This window comes from Berghia stephanieae, chromosome 8 (genome assembly GCF_034508935.2).
Source record: "Berghia stephanieae isolate SIO BIC M18660-M18661 chromosome 8, UCSD_Bste_1.3, whole genome shotgun sequence".
In the NCBI taxonomy this organism is placed as follows: Eukaryota; Metazoa; Mollusca; class Gastropoda; order Nudibranchia; family Aeolidiidae; genus Berghia; species Berghia stephanieae.
In genome coordinates this window covers 10,987,038-11,014,837 of record NC_088367.1, presented here as the reverse complement: position 1 = coordinate 11,014,837, position 27,800 = coordinate 10,987,038, and the positions used below count along the sequence as shown (strand labels likewise).

General features: G+C 34.5%; 1 protein-coding gene across 9 annotated transcripts in view; it reads right to left on the bottom strand.

Moving 5' to 3' along the window:
• LOC144978161 (nck-associated protein 1-like) overlaps nt 1-27,800 on the bottom strand; it is a 106,950-nt gene that overhangs the window by 51,135 nt on the left and 28,015 nt on the right. For 3 of the 9 annotated variants that reach the window (XM_078923853.1, XM_078923858.1, XM_078923859.1), the window contains exons 20-29: nt 15,775-15,908; nt 14,800-14,931; nt 13,399-13,514; nt 12,376-12,478; nt 10,875-11,023; nt 8,965-9,062; nt 8,258-8,351; nt 7,084-7,107; nt 5,694-5,776; nt 4,501-4,581 (exon numbers count right to left, since the gene is read on the bottom strand). In XM_078923853.1, coding sequence (XP_078779979.1) covers nt 4,501-4,581; nt 5,694-5,776; nt 7,084-7,107; nt 8,258-8,351; nt 8,965-9,062; nt 10,875-11,023; nt 12,376-12,478; nt 13,399-13,514; nt 14,800-14,931; nt 15,775-15,908 — 1,014 coding nt within the window. Of the gene's footprint in view, nt 1-1,902; nt 1,948-4,500; nt 4,582-5,693; nt 5,777-7,083; nt 7,108-8,257; nt 8,352-8,964; nt 9,063-10,874; nt 11,024-12,375; nt 12,479-13,398; nt 13,515-14,799; nt 14,932-15,774; nt 15,909-21,951; nt 22,072-27,800 lie in introns of all 9 variants that reach the window. The other 6 variants (XM_078923855.1, XM_078923856.1, XM_078923852.1 and 3 more) reach the window with 5 other exon arrangements.

Below are 27,800 nucleotides of genomic sequence, written 5' to 3'. Positions count from 1 at the left end.
AAAACACATAGATGAGAGGACTGTTTGTTATATCACTGTATCATAATATGTAAAAACGACATGAGTTACAAACAAGAATAAAATAATTTTAAAAAATCGAAACATCTAGAGTGAAATCCAAATATCACAGCAAACAATTACACGAGAATGTTATTCTTTCTTTTAATCGTTAAAGAAAAAAAAAAAAGGACTGTACATTTATGAAGAACTCTACATTTTTTATTTTACTGTTTTTAATTTCCTGATTACATAATGGTTTACATATATCACCAGGAACAAGACATGAAGCCTGTTAGGCGCTGTTATAATTATTTGGACAAAGATTGTAACAGGAAAGCTTCCATTTGGATCAAAGTCGACAAAGCTATGCATCATATTAACAACAGACTTTATTTTCTTTGTATAAACTGGAGTTAAAGTGTCTTTTCTTCTTTATGGTTGTGGAGAAGAAAAAAAAGGTTTAAATTTCCTCAAAATTGATTTATATTTATATGCTTGTTAAAATGCTGTATATTTAAATTTGATTTTTATACAGAAAGGATGTGCCGAACACTCGATTTTTTTTTTGTTTTTTTTTTTTTTTTTGGTAATGTATTTATGTTTTCATTGTTTTTAGTTGTGGCTGAAGAAGGGTTTTGAACCCGAAACGTTCCAAATATTGTATTTTTCTGTTTTTTGTTGGGGTTTTTTTTAACCTATTTTATTTATTTTTGTTTATTACTTTTTATACATATTTACTTTGAACTCTCTCAGAAATAGGATACGTTCTTCTTAAAAATTTTGCTTGTCGGTCGCTTGCTAAAAATCGATAAGAAGTGATGTGTGTAAGTAAGTGGTGGGGGAAAAAGTGAGCATTAGTTAGGGAGGGAAGAAAGCTGTCAGCAAATCTTTTAGTAGAATTCTGAAGTAAATATTAGAATTGATGATGGAAAAAATAGCAATTTGATTTCAGGGCAATTTATCTTTAAAGGAAATAAATAAATAAATCGATCACATTTCTATAAATAAATAAAAAATGAATTAATTAATTAAATAAATGAATAAGTAATAGATTATTTTTCCAAGTTTCAGGTTGACGAAAAGTTCTTAATTTCGGGGGAGTAGTCTATTGTCTATTGTCGGAATGAAATCTAATATTCCTGATATAATGTGTACACCATATTATATCAAAGAATGCAACAATTTGAAATTATGATGTACTGGCTAGAGAGACATCGCAAGAAGGATTCAATGCTTGGGGGGGGGTGTTTGTTGTTTGTTTTGTTTTTTGTTTTTTTTTGTTTTGTTTTGTTTGTTTGTTTTTTTTTTTTTGGAGGGGGCAGGGGGATATGCTGCTTTATAAGGAAAAGCCACTTAATTGAAATGAATAACAATATAGATTTTTCTCTGCGCTAAAAAGCCCCTAATTTCTAACCCAATTCAGAATTAGGGTACAAGTTAAGAGTTATGAAATATTTTTCCAACTATCTGAACTTATTCAAATTTTAGAAAAAAAAAGAATAACATTATATACATCTATGGATGAAGTATTGTGAAATAAATTACTTTATAGACACACAGAAAATGTTAGTGGTTTTTTTGAGTAAAAAAGAAATAATAATCTAGAGGTTGCAAAAACCAACAGGTATTTCCAAGAAGGAAAAAACAAAAATCACATCAAAATAAACCATTGAGAATACATGACACACGTTCTGCCGTTGTTTTTAAAAACACAGTATATGCAATGTTAACGTAAAAGAACAGCACATACTGTGTTATTTTATAAAACGGCAGAGTTATACAAGTTATTTAAAAAATGAAATTTAAAAATTCTAATTTTAAAAAACAAACAAAAAAAACAGTAAGCGTGATGATTAATGACAGCAGAACACGACGACAAGTAGAGCCCAATAAAGGACTTACTGTAACACGAAAACTGGTACAAACCTGTTGCTTTAAGGTTAATGGCTGGCATTTGGGAGATGAAAGGATTGAATGAATGAATGGAATGAATGAATGGATGAATGAATGAATGAATGAATGAATGAATGAATGAATGAATGAATGAATGAATGAATGAATGAATGAATGAAATGAATGAACGACCGAATGAATGAATGAATGAATGAATGAATGAATGAATGAATGAATGAATGAATGAATGAATGGAATGAATGAATGAATGAATGAATGAATGAATGAATGAATGAATGAATGAATGAATGAATGAATGAATGAATGAATGAACAAATTTACAGGATGGATGGATATACAAGTGAAAATGAATGAATGAATGAATGAAAAGATGGACAGATTGGATAAAATAATCGATACACGAATAATGATTTTAGATTAGAGTCCCAGCAATCCCTCGATAACCATCATATCAAACAAGCCAACAAATCATAACCTGTTACTCTTGTAGTGCCGGTCCAAAATTGATAGCTACCACTTTGACAGCGGGCTGTTCCCTTTAAAAAAAAACTCATAATTTTTTCCAATTATTTATCTATCTCTGTCTAAATTGACATGTAACCATTTTCACGAAGTGAGCAGTAACAAAGGAGCAACACCAGTTTCAATTAAAGCTAAAAAATCACACATTTTTTTCATTTAAAAAGAAATTATTTGCTACCTTGCTACGTAGGTGAAAACAGCTTAGGCTTAGCTATATTGTAAAAAGTAAAATAGTCCCATCTCCCCTCCCCCCCCCCCCCCCCCCCCCCTCCAACTCCCAGTAAATGGTTAACCCTTCCCTTACCAGCCGTTTTCAGAATTTTCCCCAAAATTTCACACCCACCAACACATAATAGAATTTTTTCTTACTCAAACAGAAAGGCAACAAATACATTCTATACATAATATTGATCAGCAAAACGAACTCTACAACACAGTGTCATGTTTTTATAGCTATGATAAAACATTTGTCTTTAAATTGTGTGTGATTTTCAAAATAAATCAGAATGATAGTCGTGCTGGTTGGATCGTAACGAATGTGACGATTTTCCTTTGGTTGGTAAGGAGAGGGTTAAACGAGAGATTGCTGTAGTTAGTGGTGGACAATTTGGGGTAAGAGTTAAGCTAGGTTACTATGACAATAATATATGAATGTTGGGTGCAGTATCTTATTTATTGCAGGAAGTCATTGTCAAAACAACAATACATTACTGAGTGGTGGATATTTTTGTATATTTCTGAATGTAAGCTGGGGCAAAACAAACCCATGAGGCACACCCCACCCTCCATGAAAAGAAAAGCCTAGCTTTTGGAAACGTCAAAACACCCTTTCACCAAAAAAGCCAATCAAGGAATTGAATACCCTCCCGATTGAAACAATCAAAATTCACAATCATCAGAATCAAATTTTTTTTTCAGAAAATAAATAAATAATTGAAATTTTAAAAATAAAAACAGAAAAATAAAATTAAAAGAAAACAAACCAAAAAAAAAACAGCAAAAACATGACTGAAAATTTTATGAATCATAGTTCTAACAAATTATTTTAAAATAAAGCAAACAAAGATAAATACTAAAATATATAAATATCAAATAAATAAACCAAAATTTAAAAAAGTGAAAATAAATACAAATTAATAAGTTTGGTTTTTTTTAATATAAAAATATTTTAAAAATTAAGGAAACAAATGATTGCAATTATATTAAATTCTATTCATTACTTAAAAGCTTAGTTTAGTTAGTGGACAATTTGTCAATTTAGTTATGCCAAACGTTGAACATGATAAGGGGATGACTTGCCTTAACAGGTACCTAAACCGAATTCCACCAAGCAGTCCAAAGAATTTGAATCGAAGATGTTACCAAAAACCAAACTAAAAATAATTCCTATGCTTAAAAATTTATTAAACGCAGACAAAAGGAAACTGGTTAGGGGAAGGGGAGGGGGTGGGGGTGGGGGAATTGTTTCGAATGATGAAGAATACAAATATGTTATTATCCCTACCTACACTGAATAATTTAACCGCTAAATATGATGCATTAAAATCTTATTCATAAAAGTATATAAATAGGGGTTGAGAGTAGTAATGGTGAGGGCTTTTTCTAGGTACTCTGTGTTAGTGAGTCGGTACAGAAAGATACAAGAGTAGAGATAGACACAGGAGACAGTTATCTGTGTTAGTGAGTCCATACAGAAAGATACAAGAGTAGAGATAACAAGAGAGAAGTTGACAGTAGCAATGGTGAGGGCTTTTACTCAGTACCCTGTGTTAGTGAGTCGGTACAGAAAGATACAAGAGTAGTTGACAGTAGCAATGGTGAAGGGTTTTACTCGGTACCCCATGTTAGTGAGTCCATACAGAAAGATACAAGAGTAGTTGACAGTCACAATGGTGAGGGCTTTTACTCAGTACCCTGTGTTAGTGAGTCGGTACAGAAAGATACAAGAGTAGTTGACAGTAGCAATGGTGAGGGCTTTTACTCAGTACCCTGTGTTAGTGAGTCGGTACAGAAAGATACAAGAGTAGTTGACAGTAGCAATGGTGAGGGCTTTTTAAGACTTACCATAGTGTCTTTGATGTTTGGAACGTGTTGATGAATGTCTCGAATGGAACCCATCAGGAAAGGAATGCGTTGTTCCAATATCTTCAAATAAATAAATAAATAAATAAACAAATAAACAAACAAATAAATAAATTAATTAATTAATTAATTAATTAATCAAATAAATAAATAATTAATTAATTAAAATAAATAAATAAATAAATAAATAAATAAATAAATAAATAAATAAATAAATAAATAATAAAAAATAAATAAATAAATTTAATTTTTTTTAAAAATAAATACATAAATAAATATCAAAATAAATAAATTTTCATCCGTATCTATCAGTTACATAATGTAAAATAAACTTTAAATGGGCAATCTGGCTCCAGAAGAATAGAATCAATGGTTTTTTAAAAGTTAAAAAAAAATTGTGGACAGAGTATCAACTTTGCCCATACTGCATGGACACTTTAACCCTCTCCGTACCAACTATATGAAAATTGTCACATTCATTACAATTCAACCAACATTTTTCTTATACAAATTTCTCTTGCACATCATAAAATTTAAAGAAAATCAACAGTGTGTTGTAGAGCATGTTTTGCTCAAGAAATTATTAATCGCAAGAACTGACTGCTATTGTGATTGAGTGATAAAAACTATATTTTTATGTAGTAAGGTGTGAAGTTTTGGGGGAAATCCTGAAAATGGTTGGTAAGGAGAGAGTTAATAAGACATCAACTTCTATAGTTATGATGCTAAATCGTCAGTTTTTTTGTCTATCATTCACGATTCAACTCAGAGAAACTGATGAAAGCAAATTTGTTTTGTTTTTGTTCGTTTTTCCAAATAATCAAATATTGGATTATTTTTGGAGTGAAAGTCACAAAACTGTCCTTTTAGCAAAGCCTCAATATACAAACTCATGTTTTCTCGAAATTTAGGAACGAGAGAGAGGGAGGAGGGGGGGGGAGGGAATGAAAGACAGAGAGAGAGAGAGAGAGAGAGAGAGAGAGAGAGAGAGAGAGAGAGAGAGACAGACAGACAGACATAAGAGAAGAAGAGAGAGACAAGAGAAAGAAGAGAGAGGAGAGAGAGAAGTAAGAGAGAGAGAGAGAGAGAGAGAGAGAGAGGAGAGAGAGAGAGAGAGAGAGAGAGAGAGAGAGAGAGAGAGAGAGAGAGAGAGAGAGAGAGGCGAAGTTACTTACGTCATTAAGAGCTTCCTGGGCAAGATTCCGGAATGAGAGAAGGACACCAATGATGGTCATTCTCGTCAGGAGGAGGTCAGCATCTGGACACAGTGTGGAAGAATAAATAGGTGGTGAAGATGGTGATGATGATGGTGGTGATGGTGATGGTGATGGTGACGGTGATGGTGACGGTGGTGGTGATGATTATGATGACGATAATGATGACAATGATGGTGGGTGGTGGTGGTGGTGATGATTATGATGACGATAATGATGATGATGATGATGATGATGATGATGATGATGATGATGATGATGATGATGATGATGATGATGGTGGTGGTGGTGATGATTATGATGACGATAATGATAATGATGATGATGGTGGTGGTGGTGATGATTATGATGACGATAATGATAATGATGATGATGATGATGGTGGTGATGTGGATGTATTGATGATGAAGATTCATATTCTTCCACCTCAATGCAAGAACATTCCTTCCACTCTACAAATCACTAGTAAGGACCCATCTGGTCACCAGCGATGAAACAAATTCCTGGTATGAAGCTTTTGTCCTACAAAGACGGATTATGGAAACTGAAACTACCGATGCTGACAAAGGGAACAATTACTGAAACGGAAACTACTAATATCGATACTGACTTTTTAGGTCGCCCATCTCCAATATGATTACGACCTCCCCGAATAGAAAAGTAACGCTTATCGTAAAAATTCATTTTCGCCATTTTTTATATTTTTTTTCAAAAATAAAAATTTTGAAAAGAAAAAAAAAAAAATTTTAAATTATTAATTAATTAATAAATCAGAGTTTCCCAAAATCCAGCGGGGTCGGTTAAAATCAAGAAAAAGTCGGGGTAAATCTGATTTTATCGGGGGTGCTTGGCAGGTATGCAATAAGCAACCTCTCTGCCCACTATATATGGGAGGTCGGATTATGATGATGACGTTGACGATGAAAGGGTGGTGGAGTGGGTATTGTGGTGGTGATAGTTATGATAATGATGACAACACGACAATAACGAAAGAGAAAAATATATGTATGTATATGATGACACGACATATTGAGTAAAGAACGTTTTTAATATAATAATAATATATTATAATATAGATAGTATGCGCTTGGCTAAGAAGCTCATAACATTGCCATCCGAAGTATAATGGACCAACACACAAAACTGTGTGTATCCATGAACGTTTATAGTCGGGTTAATACAGTTAAGTGAGCATTACTCATAAACGCGGATGGCAAAACACAATAACAAAGACCTGAGTGACGTCATCTTCGAACTATCTATATACTTAATTCATCCAAAAAAATGGAAATTCGTTTACAGATGTGGCATGCATAAAAATGTATATATCAAGCCAAGCTATAAAACTTACCACAAGGTGCATTCTTTTGTGGAGCTGAAAGCATCGATGTCCACCGTGGTAGAGAGAAAGAAAAAAAAGGGGAAATAATGTATATTAACAAACAGACCAGGCAGAGTTGTCGTACCAGTAAGGTCGCGGGTTCAAACCCCAATCACCGCCGCAAAATTTTTATTCTCTATTGTCTTCTGGCACTTTCCTACTCACTTCATCTCTTGTTGTTAAAGCTCTTTACAAAAGCATGTACATAAAATTCACAGTCGTTAAAACCAGACTTCCCATCCATTATCTTGACTCACAGCTTGGCACATGCACACATAAAATCTTCTCCACAAAAAAAAAAAAAAAAAACAAAAAAAAAACACATGTGCGGCTATGTGGTCTAGTGGTATGACACTCGCTTTTGGATCGGAAGGTAATGGGTTCGAGCCTCGCTCGGTGCATAGTTGAGTCCTCGGAAAACGATCTTTACTCACATTCTCTCACTGTACTCAGGTGTAATATGAGTATCTGGCCATTAACAGCGTTGTTTTTTTTGTTTGTTGCTTTAGGTCTCTTCCAACACAATTAAGTTATATGAGAGACCGCTGAAACAAAAAAACAAGCAATCTAACAAAAATAGTACAAATGTAAATCAATATCATAACCTAAAGATATCATAAGCTAAATTATAAATAACCAAGAACAAACAGGCAGAAGATTTACAGAAAAAAAAATATCCCCTGTCAAAAATACAATCACAAACCAAAGAAGCAGGATAGGCTAGTAAAGAGAAGAAGAAACGACATCACTATCGGATCGTACACCCATGTGAACATCATAGGTATATGATTCAAGGGTGATGCTCCCATCCAACCACCCGCTTAACAGCGTTGTCTCTGTCGGGGAAAAATGTAATATCGCTTAACAGGCGCCATGTCTCGTTCTACATATCATGTGTTGCTGTTGGTCAGGGACCCTTTGTAAAGCGCTTTGAGCTTTTTAGTGGATATTGCGCTATATAAAAGCTCAATTGTTTTTTAAATTGTTTTTCAATGTCGACGACTGTGCTGCATTGCATTGAGCAAGACACCTAGTCACCTCTCCTAGCTCATTTTGAGAGAATTTAAAAAAAAAATTTTTTTGAAGAGAGGGGGGGGGGGTGGTTATTCATTTAATTCAAACCAAAGGCCTTCAAAGCACTCACTCATCAGTTTCTTGGACAGTTCCCTCATCACGTCTGGCATGTGGAAATTGGACCTCAATTGGGTTAGAGTATCTTTGTTTTTCACCACCAGTTTCTGTATTACAGAAGAGATTTATTATTAAAGTTTAAAGTAAACAATCTACAAGCTACCAAAAAATAAAACAAAAAAAAACAAATAAGAAAGGCGGTAGAAAAAAAACCAAAAAAAAAAAAAACAACGCAATGCTTCATAGTGACAGAAATGTAAAGTCATTGAAGATTTGAGGAAAATTAAATAGGATAAAAATGAATAAAATGGCAAATGGCACTTCATTCCTTGATTCAAACATCCGATCCTTACAGCAGCTCATTTTTTTTATGTTATTTGTTGGGGGGGGGTTGGTCCTTACACAAGACACATAACCCCTGTTGCTCACCTAGCAGCGCTAATGCCCAGTTTAGAGATTTATCTTGTTTATTACTTATTTTAAAAATTCTATTATGATATGATATGATATAAGTCCAGATTTATGTAGGCTTTTACAGCCTTTTATCTGCTCTTGTGCATTCGTGAACGTATTTAATTCATGTCTCTCAAAACTGGGCATGCCACATAGTGGAAGGAGGTGTCTGAATTAAACTCTACAACAGTATTTTTCTGTTTCATAATGAGCGTCGAGGCGGCACTTGAATGGACCTCAGTTATCATCTTCGAGACAGTTCCATACCTTAATTTCATCCACTTGGCTTGCAATGTTTAGCATTAGCCTTTCTCCCAGATATTTCATACCATATGGACCAATCAGCTCAGCCAGGGCACGTAACTCTGAAATACACAAAACAGAAAGTCAATTAATCCACCATGTAGCAGACAATCTAATATACATATATAGGTATTCTGTGTTTACTTGAAAAAGGCCAAGGGACGAAACGTCGTTTGTTTTGTGTTGTTCATTCATGAGTCAGATTTACTCCCTTTATCTTTATCTTCATTTTATTGACTCATTTAGGCACCTCTATTTATTAGCAGTCATTTCTCCTTTGCTTATTAAGTTACAAAGGAGAAACAATAAAACAAGTTAAGACATTTAAATATCTTGAATACATAATAACTTCAAATGGCAGATGTAGCACAGAATCAAAATGAAGAATTGCAATAGCTAAAGATAGTTTTAATGAAATGAGTCTAATTTTCAAAAACCACAATATCTCAAAGACGACAAAATATAAGGTTTTGAAGGCCTCTGTATGGTCAGTATTATTATATGGCTGTGAAAGTTGGACAATTACATTAGACGTTAGAAAGAAACTGGAGGCAGTAGAGATGTGGTTTCTTAGAAAGATGTTAAGAATCTCATGGACAGAGAAGAAAACTAATGAAGAAGTATTAGAGCAAGCTGAAACTAAAAGGTTACTAATTCGTACAATAAAAAAAAGGCAAATGAAATTTTGAGGTCACCTAAATCGACATAAATCTATTGAGCATCTTGCTCTCACAGGAAAAATAGAAGGTAAAAAGAGTAAAGGTAGACCAAGGAAAACACATTTGAATAGTTTGAACAGCTGGGTGACCAAGAAAGAGAACAGTAATATTAGTTTTTTGATTTGGGGGGGGGGGGGGGGGGGAAATGTTATTTTATAAAAGGAGGTAAATTTCCCCTCTCGACTCCAAAATTGCAGATTTCTGCGAATCGGAGGAAACCATCAGCCATTTAACTCTCTCCTTACCGGCAATTTTCCGGGTTTTCCCCAAAACGCCCTACAAAACAAACCTAAAAATAGATTTTAAAAACTCTAACTCAAAAGGAATAAGCACGTGATAAACATGATTTTGTACAGCAAAAACGTCCTCTTCAACTCCAGTTACACAAGTTCTTGTAACGATAACATAAATAGTTTTTCAAATTTTGTAGTGTAGAAACAGAACTCTTAAAGAGAAAATTGTCGGTTGAATCGTAACGGATGTGACGATTCTCCTATAGTTGGTCAGGAGAGGGTAAATTAACTGACCTGACTCATACATAAAAACAATTCCACCTCTAAACAATCACAAAATAAACTTATGTACGAAGTTGAAATTGTTTTTGTTGTTTTGTTTTTAAGGGTTTTACGGCGCTTGCAACACATTTAGGTTATATCAGCGCCAGTAAAAAGGAAGAAAATGGGATAGTAAAAAGTTCTAGAATTACAATTAAAGCACCCAAGAGAATGTAAGACAAAGGGGAACTGGGAACAAATAGGGATCAGATGTAGATTTCAAGAGCATACCACCAATGTACTTAGTTTGAGATCACCTAAAAGTCTCATCCGGACACAAGCACAAAATCCAACAAAGAGGAATACACTCAAATGTTTACATTATAAATTCAAAATAACAAATATAATAGTACACAACAGAGAGATGATTTACAGGGAAAAGAATATCATCTCCCAAAACAATAACTATGTATTTGACTGTTTCCCTCCCAGCTAGGACTCCGGCCAAGGCCAGGACAAAACCAAGTAATCTCATTCCAAGACAAAGACAGAAAGCATGTTGGAAAACAGATATAAGGGGATAGAAGACACAGTATGTACCCCCCTGCCCACTATGGGAGGTCAGGAACCCCACCCAGGAAGTTGAAACTTTATGTTATACCAGATAAATCTGCGTATTCCTCAGCTGCCATCAGAGCATTGTGGTCCCCTTGTGATCCCTGGCCCACCGTCACGAAGGCTTTACGACTCGGTGAGAACACAATCTGACCAGTATTGACTGTGGCACGTTTAAGTAGCACCTCGAGGTACCTGTAATGATACGATAATAATAATAATAATAATAATAATAATAATAATAATAATAATAATAATAATATTAATAATAATAATAATAATAATAATAATAATAATAATAATAATAATAATAATAATAATATATTAATAATAATAATAATAATAATAATAATAATAATAATAATAATAATAATAATAATAATAATAATAATAATAATAATAATAATAACAATATATATATACTTTATTCATCAAAAAAAAAATGGCATTCATGAAAATGTATCAACACAAAGTTGAGAATCTATGGCGACAATGTATACATATATATATATATATATATATATATGCAAATGCACAAAAATGTACCAATAGCAACACTTTATATATTCATTTGATAATTTGAGATAGGCCATACCTCTGGCCTCTAGTCCGAACATGAGTGTGTATATTTAACAAATAGTATTTAATTTAAATCACAGTTGCGCGTTAAAAATTCGAACACCACGTGGTAAAAATGAATTAAGATGACGTGTTGTCTTTGTTTTTATAGATATAAGGCGATGGCTCCTCATGGAGATCTTAATATATATGTGAATAATAGAGATTGAGGTAGCATTTCCACTATTATCATCATCATCATAATAATAAGCGTATGTCTATAGCGCCTTTCGTAGAAACCTCAAAGCGCTTTTTTTAAAATTATTTTTTAACAAACATTTAAAGCATAAAATGGGCATCAAAAAACATCATCAATACATAAGTCCCATACAATACATTTAGAATTCAAGCAAGTAAATATTTTCATCATAATCATCATCATCATCATCATCATCATCATCATCATCATCATCATCATCATCTTCATTACTATTATTATTATTATTATTACAATTATTATTATTATTATTATTATTATTATTATTATTATTATTATTATTATTATTATTATTATTATTATTATTATTTATTATTATTATTATTATTATTATTATTATTTTTATTATTATTATTATCATTATTATTATATATTATGTAGAAGTTGTAGTAGTTTTTCTTATCATTGTTATTATAACAAGTATAACAAGTAGTACTGAGAATTACAATTCGTAATTTTCCATACAATTTCGTATTTTCGTAATTGGCCATGAAATTTGTCTAAAATTCGTAAAATTACCAAAAATTCATAACATTCAGCAGGTGTATGTTATTATTATGTAATGTACCAATCTCATCTTTATTTTTTTTATTTTTTTAATTTAGACTCTTAATTCCATTTTTAGAGTTTCATTCAGTCTGACAGATTCCCATTCGCTGATTCGGATAAGACAGATTCCCTACTAGAAACAGTGATAAATCAACCTACTTACCATTGTGTGTAGTTGTGTGTGATGGTTTTGTCCCCATTGGCGTCTGACGGCTGTGTCTGCATCGGTAACACATTGTTGAAAACTCTCACGATGTCAACATGAACTGTGTGAACGGATGGATGGGAGAAAACAAACAAATGAACAGATTTGTTCAGTACATCAAAAAATTTTGAAAGAAAAAAATAAACTTTATTGTATTTACAAAAACCTCATGCTCTTTCGTGGACCTGAACAAAAGTGTGCATAACGTGTACTTATTGCTTTTGAATTTCAGTTTTTAAAAATCGATTTTTGTATTATGTCGGTATGACATTTCAGGGAAAATACTAGAAATGATCAGTAAGGAGAAGGAGAAACAAAATCAGAATAAATATCTTCAATAAACAGAAATTTTGGGTTTTTAAAAATCACTATTAGATCAAGCTATTTGCTAAATTCCTTTTACGACTTAAAATTAAATAGAAAGAAAAATGAACCCAAAGAAAATTAACAATTTAAAAAAAAACAGAAAAGAAAAAAAAGAAAGAAAGAAAATTGAAGAATCAAGATGAGAAGAGAAAAAAAAATCAAGAAATTGGACTTTTCTCAAAACATGGAGTAGTGGCTTTAAAAAATGAACAAAAAATGAACCTGATGTCAAATAATTCCATTCCACTTATCCAACTGACTCAAGGAGGAGTCCATGCGGCTATGTAGTCTTGTGGTATGACACTCGCTTTCAGATCGGAAGGTCCTGGGTTCGAGCCTTGCTCTGCACATAGTTGAGTCCTTGGAAAAGGCACTTTACTCACATTCTCTCACCGTACTCGGGGTGTAAAAATGAGTACCTGGCCGTTAACAGCGTTGTCTCTGTCCAAAAAAAATGATAATAATATCGCCTAACAGGTGTCATGTCCCATCCTACGTGTTAGGTGTTGCTATTGGCCAGGGAACTCCTTGTAAAGCGCTTTGAGCACGTTTAGTGGATATTGCGCTATATAAAAGCTCATTTTTTAAAAAGAAGGAAGACAGTAAGAAACTCACCGTAATTTTCGATACTTTGTAACACGTTCATGTAGGCCCTAACACCGTTGAGAAGTTCAGATGGTTTAGCAATCTCATTGGTGTCTGGGTTATGCATCATCATTCCGACTAGGGCCCTGAACAATAAAAGATGTTTTAAATATATAAAAAATCAATAAATTCCCTTTATTCATAGGGGAAATTGGATTCAATAGTCTGATATCACGTCGCCCCGCAACGGCGGCCATCATGGTTCTAAATAAAGAAAATCTGTACTTTTTATTCTTCATGCTGGCTAGAATTTTTTCATATGTCGTGTGATCAGAATGTGTAAAAGTCAAAACATGACCAGATTTATAATGGGGTTTTTTTCCTCTGGATACACTTTTATGCTCGTCGGAGAAATACTTCATAAGAGTGTCCACCATTGTTCCGATAGTTTAGAGCCAATTACTAAGTTACCATGTGTCATTACGAAGGAAGTGACGTTACAACTGTTGAATTTGTCTTTTGGGTCTATTCCAAGGGAAGACTGGAATAACCCAGGCATCAGCCGCAGTGCAGCACCGCAAATTGAGCTAGAGCGAGATGACTTGTTTATGGCCACATACACACCACAGCAGCGGATGATCGAACCCGGTACCTTTCAGGTACGAAGCAAAGACCGTACCGCTGAGCCACGCTGCACCCCATTTTTAACATTTGAAAAATGAATGAGGAAAAAAGTAATTTTTATTTAAACCAATCAATAAATAGATATTCGTATTTTCAAAATGAAAGATTTCTCAAAGTTATGCTTATAAAATATTTTTAGAAAGCCATATAGTCTTCATTTGATTCAGAAAAGGGGCAGAACATTTTAAACCTTGACTTTGTGCTAAAGTTTTCTAAGTATAATTTAGGGGGCCCGTGGCAATTCAAACGATTAAAATTATGTTTTCTTAATGCCTGTGTAAATGAGAGAGAGAGAGAGACACATAGAGAGAGATAGGGAAAGAGAGATAGAGAGAGAGACAGAGAGAGAGAGAGAGACAGAGATAGCGATAGAGAGAGAAAGAGAGAGAGAGAGAGACAGAGAGAGAGAAAGAGTGAGAGAGAGAGCAAGGAAGAGAGAGAGACAGAGAAAGAGACAGAGAGCAAGGAAGAGAGAGACAGAGAGAGAGACACACACAGAGAGATAGACAGAGAGAGAGAGAGAGACACACAGAGAGATAGACACAGAGACAGAGAGAGAGAGAGAGACAGAGAGAGAGACAGAGAGAGAGAGAGAGAGAGAGAGAGAAAGAGACAGAGAGAGAGACACACAGAGATAGAGAGAGAGAGAAAGAAAGAAAGAGACACAGAGAGAGAGAGAGACAGACACAGAAACACAGAGAGACAGACACAGAGACACGGGGAGACAGAGAGAGAGAGAGAACCCACTTGTTAAATCTTGTCTCCAGATGCTGCAAGAAGAATTCCCTGGGCACAAAGCCGTGGTCCCACACCTGGATGACCGTACAGTAGTTGATGGCGGCACACAAATCGGTCAGCGCCATGTGGAGCTTGTCCATGCTGTACATGGGGATGAACATAAAAGAAATATTACTTATATTGATGTGTAAGACTACACTATGAAATCAACTGCATTCGACAGAAATGAAAATCCAGCCAATTGATTTGAATGCTTTACCCAGACCTGCCAACCCAGCACATTCCAAAAGGGGAATCAGAACGCCTGAAAATAGGAATTTGAGACAAAAAATAGGAATTTCACCTCTTTCACCGCCCATCCCCCCCCCCCCCCCCCCCCCCCTTTTTTTCTCTCTCTTTTTTTATTCTTACCATTATCAATGGCGGAATAGTACAAAAAAGAAGAGTGAAAATAGTAATGATTACGCCAAAACCAGAAGGGTTGGCAAGTATGGATACCTCTGTCCACTAGAAAATTTCAAAATCAGTAACCGGCATAATATTCATCAGTAATAAATAGTCAAGTTTCAATAATATTACTTTTAACCAAACAATAAATTGAGTTTGGTACATAAAACCTTTTAGATGTCAAATAAACGTTTAGTGGATATTGCGCTATATAAAAAAAAAATTATGCCTTTTGCGCCACAATATCATAAGATATCGTCGCCTAGGCATTCCACGAAGGAATATAGATAACTCATCAAACAAGATGTCTGATGTCAACAGGAATCACCCATGTTGTCCAAGTGAGCAAATTGGGGGTTAATAATCTTGCTCAAGGAAAAATACGAAAGTGCCTGAAGCGAGGCTCGAACCCGGGTCATCCGGATCACAGTGCAATGCCTTAACCACTCAGCCACTTCGCCCCCCTGCACTATATAAAAGCTAAATTAAAGCTCAATTATGTAAGTAATAATAATGATCTGAATGCAAAGAACTGACCGTTGGAAATTTTCCCTGTTCTTCCTAAAGCTTTCAGCTCCTGGTTTCTCTGGTTCTTGTGATTTCTTGTCTTTCTTGTCCTTGACCTTCTGTTTCTGGTGGGCGATGATGGCTGCACTGTGTTTGGGGAGGAGCTGGGGTGGTGGGTAGGCAGGTAATAATTATTGTGGTGGACAGGCAGAGGGGGTGGGGGGTGGGGGTAAGCGTGAGTCGTAGGATAAGATGGTGATGATTAACATGGAGGTGGAGGTGGTGTTGATGATGAAGATGATGACGACGATGATGACGACGATGATGATGATGATGATGACGATGATGATGACGACAACGATGATGATGATGAAGAAGAAGAAGATAATAAAGAAGACCATAGAAGTGATAATAACAGACTTGCCAACTCAATAATGCCAAAAAAGGAATCAGACCCTATGAAAATTATAATATCAGGTAACAAAAAACTTAAATTTGGAAACAAATGTCACAGATTTATGACTAGAATATAACTCGATTATCCCCCTTTAAGAAATTATATTTTGCCTTGAAATTCGTCCTGTCCTTAAGTCCAAAATTCAATCATTTACTTTAAAAACTCTTGATTGTTCTAAAATTTAAACACATGTTTTAAAAAATCATCATACAACTTCTAAATCCATTGCTGAAATCCCATTAAAAATTGGCCATTGACGAAAGAAAAAAAGAAAAGGAAAAGCAGAAATTCATCCAGCTTTTTGAAAAAAAATTTAAAAAATTAGAATTTTGTTGGTTTTGAACCGTATTCAGTTTGGCAAAAAAAAAAGTCATTAAAAAAAATTATTTGAAGAATCCTCCAAAAGCAGTAGAGTTGGCATGTCTGGTGAAAAAAAAACAAAAAAAAACAAAGAAACTTTTTTTTAAATTTTAAACTTCTATCAAAGACAAGTATATTTTGTATCTCTGTGATCTCGACGACATTTCATAAGAGAACAGAAGCTGAATAAGAATGCGTCATGCGGCTATGTGGTCTAGCGCTATTACACTCGCCTTCGGATCGGAAAGGTCCTGGGTTTGAGTACCAAGCAGCACATAGTCCTTGGAAAAGGCTCTTTATTCACACTCTCTCACCGTAAAATGAGTACCAGGACATTAAAAACGTTTCTGTCCCCCAAAAAATTGTAACATCGCCTAACAGGCGTCATGTCTCGTCTTTACATGTTAAGTGTTGCTGTTGGCTTGGGATCACTTGTAAAGCGCTTTGAACACGTTTAGTGGATATTGCGCTATATAAAAGCTTCTTTTTTGGTTAATTTTTAAACTGAAGTTTAACAATGCTGACAACACTGGACAACAACATGACAACAACAGCAGTTGTGGAATTGATGAGGGGTCCACATCCACATGGGTAGACAGGAGGGGTATGACAGTGACAATAACTATGGTGATGGACAAGACGAATGAGACAGGGTTAGAGAGAGAGAAGGAGAGAGAGAGAGAGAGAGAGAGAGAGAGAGAGAGAGAGAGAGAGAGAGTGAGGGAAAGAGAGAGATACAGAAGAAGAAGAAGAAGAAGAAGAAGGAAAGAAAAGATAGGGGAGAGGGAGAAGAAGAGAGAGAAGAGAAAGAGAGGAGAGAGAGGAGGAAGAGAGAGGGTGTAGAGAGAGAGAGGAGAGAGAGAGAGAAGAGAGAGAGAGAGAGAGAGAGAGAGAGAGAGAGAGAGAGAGAGAGAGAGAGAAAGAGTAGATAATGGAAGTGATAATGACATAATATAATGAATTTCGTAAACCATTTCCTAGTCAATTTACAACAACATAAAATCATAAAACAAATTTTTAATATAAGAGTAGAAGAAAAAAAAACATCCAGCAGGTTATCTTGAACCCAGCGATAAGATAAGATATACTTTATTGATCCTGATACAACCCATAAAATGCATGATGCCTATGGAATCAGTTTGAATTTGGATCCCTATTTACAAGAAATCTGGCAAAGTGCTTTACTTTTTGAAAGACATACAATCCTCCTCACTTGTATTTCAAATACCTTCTGAAAGGAAAAACAGACAAAGGCAAGGAAGGGACCTCGGAAATGACATTGGAACAACGCACCTCACTGTTATGACACAATCACAGTTAAATCACGCACCTCATTTGACTAACATATATATGTAATCTGACAAAGACCTCTACTGTTACTGAAACAACACCTCCTGTTACTTACAAATACCAGTTCTAAAAAGAAAAAAGACACAGACAAATAAGTTCAATTCGGAAACAGCATTGGAACAACGCACCTCACTGTTACTAACAACGCACCTCACTGTTACTATACAAATCACAAGTAAAATCAATCAACAAAGAAAATAAGAGAATCTATCTTTCAACGACAAACTTAAGTTTCAATTTCTCTTCAGCTCTCTTTTTTTTTAATCTGCAAGAACTATATCACAAAATAGTCCAAAATAATTTGCAAACCATAAAATATTGATATAAAAATATATTATTTCAGCCCCAAATTTGGAGAACACAAATATCATTTTTATATAATATCTTCTTGCATCTCAAATTCCAAACCCAACAAATTATGAATTATGCATTGTTTTCAAATCAGTATTTATCTTGGAGGAAATATGGACAATAATGCCATTGGATGTTGTTCAAACACATGTGTATTGTCTATTATACGAGATCGCTAGATGGAAAGCAAGTCCTGGTCAGCTCGCTCGAGAGTGCAATAGTTAGTACTTGGAAAAGGCTCTTTACTCAAGATCCGCGATACTTAGGTACTAAATAAGTACCTCCCTGTCTATCGAAAAAAATACAATACATTACCTAACAGTTTATGTACCATCAATTGGTGCAATATACTTTCGTAGTTTACTTGATCAGAATTAGGGACAAGGCTAGTAATCATTGCGAATGGACATGGAGATCAGGAAATAAGGTTGGAATTAAGACAAAAAAACCTATTGAACACAACCTATTACACTGGGTAATACTTTATTATTAATCCTCCAAGGCAGTCCAGAAAAATCCTGTAACTACAATAAAGGTAAATAAACGAATTGAACAACTTTATCAAAAAGCTTTTTTCCCCATTTCGAATTCAACTGAATATAAATAAAAACGTTTAGACCTTTTAATAATGAATAAATTTGCAAGTCGGATTTTATCGAGCGAAATTTCACTTGTGAGATGAAACTCAGAATTTAAAAGTGAATTACGAGCTATGCTTTAATACTTATAAAAAAAGAAATGTTACTTTATTTTTGCTACATGTTTGTTCAATTTGTTTAAACACAAGGATTTTTAATCTATTTTATAAATAAACTTTTAACAGTTTGGACACTATTGCATCTGATAAAGCAACTAGATCTTTCTCTCACATAATAGTACAATCTCCAAAAGATAAATAACCAGTACTTTCTTTCTTCAATCTATTGTCTTTCAGAACACACTTTTTTAAAGCAAACATTTTCATTATGTTCGATGGTAATTAGATGAAAGAAAAATTTTTTTTTGACATTTTAACCCCATTCATTTAATGAAAACCAAGAATTGAGTATTATCTTCATTTAACACTTAAACTTATGAGAGTTGGAGCACTGGGTTATATCTGCCATGTTTGGTCACTCTCATACACGCTGAGATTTATTCGATTAATTTTTTTTTAATACGTTAGGTTCTCATCCTACAGGAATACCAAAAATACAATATTTTAATCTCAATTACTCATATTCTAAACGATATTATCGAGTAAATACCATGCTGAAAACATGAATATAGTCAAAAATGAATCTTGGTAGATTTTAAAAATAGCAGTGATTGAAATTCAAAACAAATAGAAATAGGTATAATGTAACCAAAGAATATGGCCATAAGGAGGACCCATCAATATTTTATAACTTTAGGAAACTATTGGGCAGGTTGGGGCATGTTCAGACTAAAAAATAGGACAGGACAGTTAGTATGCGATGGACATCCAAGGAATGAGAGAAGGCGCCAGCCAAGAGAAAAATTGAGACGATACAAAAGACCAGGGACCTAAAAACAGATCTGTCTGTTCCTTATTGGCCCAACTGTACAATGTCTAGGTAGTCGCTTTCATACATACTTGTTGGAAAAGCTTCGTATGGGAACAAAACAGACAGACATTGTCTGTTTTGTTCTCATACGAAGCCTTTCCATTTTCAATCCTTCGTTAGTATTTTACGATCACCGGCTTCAGGCAGCCCTTACCGTTTTATACATACTTGTTCAGATCTTTATGGTATGATCTTTGGTTCGTACCCCAAAGATACTGTTTCAACTTTCTCACTGCGGTATAATATTACCTTGAACAGGTCACCTCGGTCTAGCTCAATTTTCGGCGCTATTGCAGCTGATGACTAGGTTACCCTAGTCTTTCTCTTCCACAGTCCCTAAAGACAAAATTTACCTTCAGGATAAATAAAGGGACTTTTCCTTTCTATCTATTAAAGCGCCGCAGAGCACGATTAATGTGGATGTTTAGGCGCTATATAAATTCATTATTTACTTACTATTTACTATTTACTTACTTACTGTCTTTCTTTCTTTCTTTTGTCTTTTCAAGAACACAATTTTGTCAAGCTCACATCTGCTTCCGATTATGTTTCACAGTGATATTTTGATTGAAAGAAAACATTTTTTTTTCTTCATATTACAAAGTCAATCAAAATTGAAGAAAAGACATGTGATGTGATTTATTCATCTCTTTAAACTTAAAGTTTATGCCAAGTTGTTGGCATCGGGTTAAATATTTGCAATAGTTTTTGGGTCATCTCTCGAGACAACGCTGAGATTTAATTCCTTTTTTTAAAAAAAAAACTTACCTTTTAGTTCTCAGTGACAGAGAAACAAACAAAAAACTATTTTAAATTCTCAATTTGTGACTCATCATCTTCAAACGGTATTATGTCGGAGTGAAATACATGCTGAAAACTGAACTTATAGTCAAAAATATGAATATTGGGTTAGATTTATGAGAGAAAATAGCAGTGGACTTGAAATAGCGGAAATATGCCAAATAGCGGAAATTTGAGACCCACAAAAAGCCAATACAGGAGGCAAAATTTTTACTGAACTCTTAGGAGAAGATGGCAATGGTTGGGGCATGTCTGTCACAGACCTGATAGAACACTGACAAGAAAGGCTCTGTGATGGACACCCCAAGGAAAGAGGAAGCGACGCCGCCCCAAGGAGACTTGGAGACGTACCATAGAGAGGGACCTAAAACAGAGAGGTCTGTCCCTCAAGATGGCCCCAACTGCTGACAAGACCAGGTGGAGATCCCTTGCATCGCGTCAAGTGCCAGCAGGCCAGGAGAAGATTGTGTGAGAGTTGAGTGATACTATAAAAAGGAAAAAACTTTTGTATTGAACTCTTACGCAATCACACTGACCGACTCCTTTCAGAGTGCTAGTGCTAAACTCCTGTAAAAAGACTTTATGTATTACTTTTTTTCTGTTAAGTGCAGGTAATTGGAAAATATACTAATATACTACAACATATTGAATCAGTGCTGATGTTGACAAAAAGGGAAAAAGAAGGAAAATTATGAATGGTTTTCTTTACGCCACATGTTTAGTTCACCAACCCCCCACTTTTAGAGCCATTGAGATGATATAAACTACTCTAGCTATCTTCTGCATAGAGGGGAAACTGCACCAGTTTGTTCCACGACACATCAAATTTCTCAAAGCCAGAAAATTTGATTGAGGGAAATGTCTTTTTTCAAAGGAGGAAATTCCTCCTCTGACACAAAAATCGTGGATTTCCGCAGATCCGAGGAAAACCATCAACATCAACATTTATGGGGCAGCGTGGCTCAGCAGTACGGTCTTTGCTTCCTACCCGAAAGGTACCGAGTTCAATCACTCGCCGCTGCTCTGTGGCTGCCGCCTGGGTTATTCCAGTCTTCCCTTGGAATAGACCCTAAAGACAAATTTCCCCTTGGGGATGAATAAAGGGAATTTTTTTTTTTTTTTTTTTTTTTTTTTTAACACTGTTGAATTCCGTAAATATACAGAAAATTGGCAACCTTGTATAGTGCATAAACCCAAAAATTTCAACATTTCTATTCATTTTAACTTACTTTAAGTTCACTTTTCAGCAATTGGTTCACAGTTCACATTGACATAATACCAGTTAAAACGCTTTGTTGAGTCACATATGAACAGTCCTACCTTGTTGTCATTCTTGACCCACTCTTCACAAATGTCTGAGGCAACGCCGCCCAGTTCATCCCCCATTTCACGCAGAAACTGCAGGGCATACTGGATACTGGTCTTCCCAATGGACATACGCTGATAGGTCAAAGGTCACAGGGTCACACACACGCACACAGGGGTCGAACACATAACACAATGTATATTGTATATATATAGCAAAAAAATTTGTAAAAACTAAAATTAATCGAACGTAAAACAACAACTTAAAAATAACCACTCGTTTTAAAATCAACATTAAAATTAAACCGATCCTAAAAAAACTAAAGGAATCTTCAACAGAGTGGAACACAGAGTAATCAAAAATTTGGGAGAAAGATGAAAAAAAACAAAAAAAAAAAGTAATAAAAAATAAATCAAATTGCAAAAATCATCAAAAAGTGTCTAATTTTGATGCCTTTAGATCCTATTTATTGATTTGACTTATTCTTTTCATTTTTGGAGGTTTGTTATTTTTTGTTGGGGGGAGGGGGGGGGGTATTCTTTTCACAAAGTCCCAGGTTTGAGAAAGAATGTCAAGATGAGGGTCATTTAAATCGATCGATAATTGAAGGGCGAGTTTTCTGGTCAAATTTGTAAATACATGTTTTTCAAGAGTACGACAATGAACTGGTTAATAATGTCTTGAAACGTATTGACACTATAAAATATGACACTGTAAGTAATGCTAAAGTTCTATAATTTACTACGTTTTTTTTTATTTATAAGTTTAAAATAGGGACAAGTCAGAAAGATATTTATATGAAACGTTTACATGAATATTTGTAGCGAAGCAAGCAGTGACCAAGAAGTTCAGCTTTGGTTTCTACAAAAAGCGGATACAATTAAATTGAAAGAGCAGGATGCCTCAATGAATTTTTTTTAAAAACAGTATCACCTTAACTATCTCCTAACCAGCCATTTTCAGAATTTTCCCCAAAACTTCACACCCACCCAACAAAAAAAACAGACATTCCTTACTCAAACAGAAAAGCAACAAGCACATTCTATACATAATATTGTTCGACAATATGAGTTCGATTACAGAATGTAAGGTTCTTATAGCTATAGCAAAAAGAAATGAAATCTGGATGAGAAAAGTGATGGTTGTATCGTAACAAATGTGACGATTTTCCAATAGGTGGTAAGGACAGGGTTAACCCTTTCCATACCAACCATTGGAAAATCATCACATTCATTACGATACAACCAACAATGTTCTCATTCTAATTTCTTTTCTACATCACATTATTTAAAAAGAATATTTTGTTATAGCTATAAAAACTTGACACTGTGTTGTAGAGCATATTTTACTGAAGAATATTATATGTATAGAATGTGCTTTTTGCTTTTCTGTTTGAATAAATAAATCTATTTTTGTTTAGGGTGGGTGTAAAATTTTTGGTAAAAATTCTGAAAATGTATGGTAAGGAGAGAGTTAAACATGAAGGGATATAGATAATCGGACAAACAAATGTTTGATGATAACGAGGATTTACCAATGTTGTACTAGTGAGCAAAATTGGGTTTGTATTTTTGTTTAATTTCATATAAAAAAAACCTTGTACAATGAAAAATATTAAATTGCCAGAAGCTGGGTTCAAACCTGTGACATCCTGAATCACAGTGCAATGCCATGCCCAACTATTTAGGCCTGCCAACCCTTCTTCACATTCCAGAAGTGAAATCAGAACATCAAATCGAAATCTCAACACCAATCTTTGCCAACAGGACTATGTGGTCTGCTGTCTCTGGCATTCTCGGATAGTGAGGACAGTCGGCTGACTCTCTCTCAGACTCTACCGATGCAAGTTTGCAGCAGTAGTCCATCCTATCAGAAGTCCTTTAACTCTCTCGAGTAAACATGAATGTGCAATGAGCCAATTTCGCTCAATATACATTCACGTAGAACCAGATAAAAGTTAAAACACTTTTTACCACTACCCACACCACGGTAACGTTTCATTCATACTGCAACCACCATTGGGTACTGTACAGTACAGACTACACAAGTTATTTTGCATTTGTGTATTGTTGTGCTGACGAAGGGTTTGTACCCGAAACGTCCACTGTCTGTTTTGTTCCCATACGAAGCCTCTCCATTTTCACTCTTTCGTTAACACTTTTTACTGCACTTTTTTTTACACAGGGGGTGACGAAGTGGCCGAGTGGTTAAGGCATTGCACTGTGACCTGGAAGGTTCTGGGTTCAAGCCCTGCTTTAGACACTTTCATTTTTTTTCCTCGGGCAAGATTATTTACCCCCAATTTGCTCACTTGGACAATATGGGTGATTCCTGTTGTTGACATCAGAAATCTTGTTTGATGAATTATCTATGTTCCTTCGTGGAATACCTAGGCGACGATATCTTATGTCATTTTTTTTTTTTTTTATTAAAAAAAAAAAAAAAAAAAAGATGGCACCATTCTAAACTATGGAGGACATCTAACTTTTATATATTATGGTTCCGATAGAATGTACAAACTTATATGGAAAAAGGCCTTTTCAAAAACCTATATCACTTAAGTAAAGGTGCTGAGATGACGAGTGAATAAGACACAGACCTGCCAACCCTTCACATTCCAAAAGTGGAATCAGAACGCCTGAAAATAGGAATTTGAGACAAAAAATAGGAATTTCACCTTTTTAACCTCCCTCCTCTACCCTACCCCCCCCCCTCCCAACCTCTTTGCTATTTTCTTCTTACCATCATCATCATTTTTTTGAAAATCGGAATTTTAGAGACAATGGCGGAATAGTACAAAAAGGAAGAGTGAAAATAGGTATGATTCCGCCAAAAGTGGAAGGGTTGGCAGGTATGAAGACATTGCACTCACACCCAGAAGATCCCAACTTGAGCCCTGCTTTATGCATTTCATTTTTTTTCCCTTGAACAAGACACTTAGATCATACTGTTCATTTTGCTGCAGCACTCATATTGCACTTCAGCTCGCACTCACTTGGGTTAATCAATCTTTTCTTAAAATAGATCCTAAATCTTTTTTTTTTAAGGAATTTATCTACTAGCAAATGATATATAATATAGAACTCTTCAAAGTCATAGTGAGAGACAGAAATAAGAGCTTACATAGGCCTCTATGTCTGATGGTATAAAAGGATTAATTCATTAATTAATAATAGAATTTCTAATTTAATTGATGCAATTTAAATGCTGACTATATTGGTGAATTAGTAAACAAAGTAATATTTCTCTATCAAAATAAATAAATAAATAAATGAATAAATAGGCAATCAACATGCGTGAACGTGTGCGTGTGCGTTTAGGTGTGTGTGTGTAGAGCTGTGTTTGTGAGAGCGTGAGGTCATTTGTCATGCCAGTCATTGCAAACCAAAAGACACTAGGGTAAAATTCCCTAAGGATATCCGTCCCATTGAAATTGAACAAAAAATATTTTTTTAAATCTTTCTTTCTTTATTCTTATTTCTGTCTTTAAAACAGTTGGTTGTTCACGTTGATCAAACTGTAATTTTATATAAAATTTATTTGATAAAATCGTATTTTTTAACGTTTAGTCTTTTTAAATAATGTTGAGTAGTACTAGTATTGTACTGCAACAAGTGCCAAAAGCTGCCACTGCGCAGGCGTGAGCGCTATAGAAATATCCTCCAGTATTGTGATTAATATTCATCATTTTACTTTTATACCTTTTGTCTGACACTGTGGTGTAACGATTTGATTTTGGTTTCAAAACGCGGCTTAATTAAATAAGGCCAAAGACCAAAGCGTTCAAGCCAACATTTAGACAACTTGATAGTACGCCCCTCATTCTCAGCATTTTGTCGTTCTCTCTGCTTGGTAAGAATTGAACAAGTGTGTATGAAAGGTGCCAAAGATGGCAAAGCAAGAAAGAAAAATACAAGAGAAAAACCATCCCATCCTGAAAAAAAATCAGTCGACCTTGATTGGGGATCGAACCTCAGACCTTCTGATTACCGGTCAAGCATGCTACCATTACACCACATTAGGGAGCCTCTGTGGTGTAATGGTAGCATGTTTGACCGGTAATCAGAAGGTCTGAGGTTCGATCCCCAGTCAAGGTCAACATATTTTTTGGGATGGTTTTTTTTTTCTTGTATTTTTCTTGCTTGCTTTGTCACCTTTGGCACCTTTCATACACACTTGTTCAGTTTTTTATCTTACACTGGTGTCTGCTCCTTAATTTCTTAAAGTGATTTTAGTGGCTGTCTGTCAATCAGTGCTGATGGTGACAAAAAGGGAAAAAGGAGGAAAATTATGAATGGTTTTGTTTATGCCACATGTTAACTTCACTAGCCCCCCACTTTTAGAGCCATTGAGATGATAAACTACTCTAGCTATCTTCTGGATAGTGGGGGAAGCTGCACCAGTTTGTTCCACTACACATCAAATCTCTCAAAGCCATAAAATTTGATTGAGGAAAATGTCAATTTTTTTAAAGGAGGAAATTCCTCCTCTGACAAAAAAATCGCAGATTTCCGCGGATCCGAGGAAAACCATCATCACTGGTCAATTTAGATCTGGTGGTAAACACCTAGCATGCTCAGCAAAAGGTAGCAAGTACCAAAATAATTAATATAAAACAGATAAAATCCAGCTTAACGTGCCTTATGGCTCTAAAAGACTACTTTTTATCTCTCTTGGTGTCACAACAACAAAAAATATTCTCCATCCATTTCACTCTAATCTTTTTAAATAAGTTTATTAACACGTTCATAACATCATTTTTTTCTGCTTTAAAGCATCAGAAATAATTTCAATTCGAGTTATTCTAAATTTTCCCTCTAAGCAGATTACTTTCTTGGCTATTCAAATATTTGTTTAGCGATTCATTAATTGTCCTTTCTTACTTTATAAGATGATCTTAGTTTATCTCTCTCTCTTATTCAGCAAGCTAAATCCTTTCATAATTCGTCTTTTTCTCAAAGCCCAATAAAGACTTGAAGACGGATGCTGCTGAATTGAACTTAATATATATGCTAGTGTAAGACGAGGATTTAATTAAAACAAAAATCCAAAAAATTACAGACTCAAAATTTTTTAAGAGGATTCTCAAAATCACAGGATGTAGTCAGTTGTGACCCCATAATCTAATAGTTTGCACAAGCACACTTCATCTTGTCGTGTCATATGAAATGAAACACACACACACACACACAATACAATCTTTTAACATTACTAACTCTTCAACAGTACGTTCCTTATACACTGTGCTGAAACAGTCTTTATTACAAAAATGGATAACCAAATATATAATTGTGTGTTTGTTTTTAGGTGTTTAACGGCGCTTTCAACACTATTTAGGTCATTTAAGCACCCGAAATATATAATTAAAAGAATAAATAAATAAGACAATAATTTTTTTTTTCAATTAATCAATCAATTAAATTAAATAAAATATAACAAAATAAAACTAAATAAAATAAAATAAAATAAAAATAGGACTGGGATGAGAACGAAAACAATGTGAAAAAAATGAACTTACTTGTTTTTGTTGTTGTTCGGGTGCCATCCACAGTACATTGTCTCTCATTTATATCAAGATATCAAAACACCATCAGTACAACATTTCCCATTTTTTAAAAATACACCCATCACCATTACAACAAGAAATTTGTCAAATGAATACAAAACACTCTCTTCAAGCCCAGAATTCCAAACAATAATAAACAATACAACAAATATAAACCTTGAAAAATGACAAAAATGGAGTTTATATCAATTTTCTTTCAAATTATGATTCAAAACTTGGAAGCAAGTTGCCATGCAACACTTTTTCACAGAGATTTTAGACCGTACATAAAAAAAATCAAAAACCGAAAACTGAAAG